General features: G+C 44.2%; 1 protein-coding gene across 1 annotated transcript; it reads left to right on the plus strand.

Moving 5' to 3' along the window:
• The first annotated feature begins 1,081 nt into the window (after positions 1 to 1,081).
• gsx1 (GS homeobox 1) lies at positions 1,082 to 2,619 on the plus strand. The gene is made up of 2 exons (XM_023421565.2): positions 1,082 to 1,673; positions 1,774 to 2,619. Exons 1-2 carry the CDS (start codon positions 1,082 to 1,084, stop codon positions 2,124 to 2,126), a joined length of 945 nt encoding a protein of 314 aa, XP_023277333.2. The 3' UTR covers positions 2,127 to 2,619.
• The last annotated feature ends 892 nt before the right edge of the window (positions 2,620 to 3,511 follow it).

Below are 3,511 nucleotides of genomic sequence, written 5' to 3' on the forward strand. Positions count from 1 at the left end.
ATTTACTCACACATTACGGGTCCCGTCGCTTTGAAGGTCTTGTTCAGAAAGCCTTAAAGTGAAAGAAAATGTTTTCCTATTACTTAATTCAATCAGAGCGCGAGGCGGGGGCTTCACGCGCCGCGCACTGGGCTCCTCTATGACAGAGTCGCCTTTGTTGCGTCTATCCGCCGCTGTCACACACTTTAATTCGACTCTCTTTCTCTCTCATTGAAAACCCTCCACAATGACATTCAATAAGGGCCGCAGAGTGAAAACCTGGTTATTTTTACATATTCTTTCCCCCCGACTCGGCAGGGGCCCGAGCAAAGGAATTAATCACTGCTCTTTAACAGCACTGCCTTCAGGCGATGACTTGTCCCTGTTTTGTGCCCAGAAATGACACATTAACCTTAAAATGGATCTGTGCATAAACTTTACATTCAGCTGTTGCGTTTGTGTTTGCGCTCAACACGGTCAGAAAAGTAGCCACACGAGCGCATAGGCCTTTAGGATGCGATATGTGGTGGTGCACAAATAATAACACAAATAATTAACCACAGCTACACAGGCCTACGACATTCATACAAAAATTAATAGGTTTTTATTTGCATGTTTAGTTAGAAAAAAGCCACATTCAGCCTGGCCTTTAAAAATGTCTGGTTCTGCCTTCTCATAATGAGCATATCATTTTAAAAGAAGCGATGGGAAATGGTCTAATATACCTGCTGTTATTAACACGTAGCCTAGTAAATGCACTTTAACAGTTACGCATCTTTCTAAAAGTTTCCACGAGTATTTGTGCCTCTCGCCCTGGTTATACAGACACGATTAAGTCTATAACTTCTACACATAGGCTACTGACCTAATAGGCTGCTTAATGTCTAAAACAAAACTTGAATGCATACGCTGGCTTTCTGAATGTGACAGAAACGTTTTCTCTCGCAAATTTAAGCTCTGCTCTATGATAAAATGAGAGTGATGATAAAAGGGAGAATGGGCAGTGCCGCCTCTTGCGGCGTGGGTGGGGCTGACAAGAATAGACTACATTATGCAGTTCATTTAGTTAACAAGTGAAATAATGGGGAAGCGTGCAGTGGGAATGCCGAGAGAAAGGCACAAAACCCTATTGAGAGCTCTCGGCCGCTTACAGCGTAACCGTCACATGGCCGAACCGAGTCCACGACGGCTATTTAAGGAGCGGCGGTGCGCCTTCAGCACCACTTCGCTGTCCACCGTCAGGAGAGCAGGCTGTCACGACCGAAACTACGCGCCGGCTTTAACTGAAACCACGCCGAGCAACAAGTTTGCAAACATGCCGAGGTCTTTTCTCGTGGATTCCTTGATTTTAAGGGAGACCAACGACAAAGGGAACGAGAACAACCCACCTTTATTCCCGTACGCCGTGCACACGCCGCACCACCCGCACGGGCTGCCGGGCTCCTGCCACTCCAGGAAAGCCGGGCTGCTTTGCTTCTGTCCGCTGTGCATGACCGCGTCTCAGCTCCATCCGTCCCCACCGACACTGCCGCTCCTCAAGGCATCCTTTCCTCCCTTCAGCTCACAGTACTGCCACTCAGCTCTGTCCAGGCAACACACTTCATCCAACAGCGTCAACCTCAGCCACGGACCGGGGATATACCAAGCTGCGTACTCAGTCCCAGACCCGCGGCAGTTCCACTGCATCTCCATCGGTAAGTAGAGGCTGATTTAACGATTGATTTAGTGGGCAAAGCCACGTTGAATCTGTTTTCATAAAATCACTGTGGCTGACAATTTCCCTTTATTTCACAGAAAACAGCAATGGCAAACTTCAGAGCAGTAAGCGCATGCGCACCGCTTTCACGAGCACACAACTTTTGGAGCTGGAGCGCGAGTTCACCTCCAACATGTACCTCTCCAGACTGAGGCGCATCGAGATCGCCACATACCTGAACTTGTCCGAGAAACAGGTGAAAATCTGGTTCCAGAACCGCAGAGTGAAGCACAAAAAGGAGGGCAAGAGCAGCGGCCAAAGGACTGGATCACATAACTGCAAATGCTCTTCCCTGTCAACGGCGAGATGCTCGGAAGAGGAAGAGGATGACATTCCCATTTCTCCATCCTCGTCCGAAAAGGAGGATGTGGACCTGTCTGTGTCCCCCTGAACTCGCCCCTGCCTCCCCTCTGAAAGATTTTGGTCCTCATGATTTTGAATACAGCCAAAAAAAGAGAGACTGTTCCGCTTGTGTTCAGACGTCTGTACATAGACAGAGAATATTTAATCAGGGGATTCCCCTGAATTATTGTATAGCTGTATACATGTTGTACGTTTTGTATGTAGTTTTTTTCTGAAAACAGTCCATTTGTTGTTGCCAATCCAATGAGTATGGTAGGCATATTTGTAAAGAGAAACCCAAATGATGAAAAAAACAATAGCAACATTGTTTATTAGTATTTTGGGGAAGACAGTATTTTGTATACATGATGAATACTGGTCAAATTCATTCTATGTGGATGGAACTGTGACTTCAAATATGAAAAGCTGGAGAGAAATTCCATCACTGTCACATTGCTGAGATCACCCTGAAATTATATCTTCAGTGTAATTGAAAAATATTTATTTATTTAAAAATGTTGATACTTAAATAAAAATATTTCTGTGCGGCAGACAACGTTGTCGTGTGAGTTAAATATTTTGGTCTTTGCGCACAGTGAGTGCGCACAGTGGCGCACGTAAACTCAGGTTAGTATTAGTAGTCTAAACATTAAATTTATAGAGAGGATGTTGTGAGAAGACAATCAGATAATGGCGAATACGGTGTGATAGTCTTTGGTCAAAATGGTAACATGAATTACATCTCCACACATTTTAACTTCCCCCGGCTGCGCGGTATGTGGCAACGTGTGTGGATGTGCAGTGCGTTATCTCAGACCTAAGACTCAGTTTATGTGCTATTTAAAATATATATTTTAATGTTCTCTTATATAAAGGTGAAGCTGCTGTTCAGGTTATGAGAAAAAAGAAAAAAAAAGTGAGTGAGGTTCATAATTTTTGGTCAAGGAGCCAAAAAGAAATTGAGAAGAACAAATTTTTTTATTTTTTTATTCCCAGACTGCACTGCACACTACAGACAAACAAAAAGTGCTTGTGTATCTAAGGAACACATTAGGCCATACATGCACTGAAGGAGTAAATCAAATGCTCAATAATCTTTATCACTCAGAGGTGATAAAGACATTGTTGTGGGGTCCTCTTATGTGCTTTCCCTGGGGGACACTCAGCACAGATATCACTGCCTGGTTCCTTTGGAGCTCTTTTCAAGTTCCATCCCAGCTGAAATGATCCGTCTCGTGTGACTGAGTTAATAATCACTGCGGGTGTATAATGGTGCACCAGGAGTGTGCATATCTTAAGATATCGATCTAACATGAAAATAAATGAGGAAAAGACACAGTTTGGTTTCCATGACCCATATTGTTCATGTTGTTAACGCACCAGTGTGGTCAAGTTTATTGTCGGTTTTATGAGCTCCAGGTGTGTTTTAGACCT

This window comes from Seriola lalandi, unplaced genomic scaffold (assembly GCF_002814215.2).
Source record: "Seriola lalandi dorsalis isolate HSWRI2012SDOR001 ecotype SW California unplaced genomic scaffold, Sedor1 jcf7180002054672, whole genome shotgun sequence".
In the NCBI taxonomy this organism is placed as follows: domain Eukaryota; kingdom Metazoa; phylum Chordata; class Actinopteri; order Carangiformes; family Carangidae; genus Seriola; species Seriola lalandi.

What these genes read in the sequence shown, in the direction of transcription:
- gsx1 (XM_023421565.2), top strand. Translation starts at nt 1,082, where the DNA reads ATGCCGAGAGAAAGGCACAAAACCCTATTGAGAGCTCTCGGCCGCTTA. An exon ending in GTTCCACTGCATCTCCATCG is followed by an intron (nt 1,674 to 1,773) that starts GTAAGTAGAGGC and finishes TTTATTTCACAG; the next exon opens with AAAACAGCAATGGCAAACTT.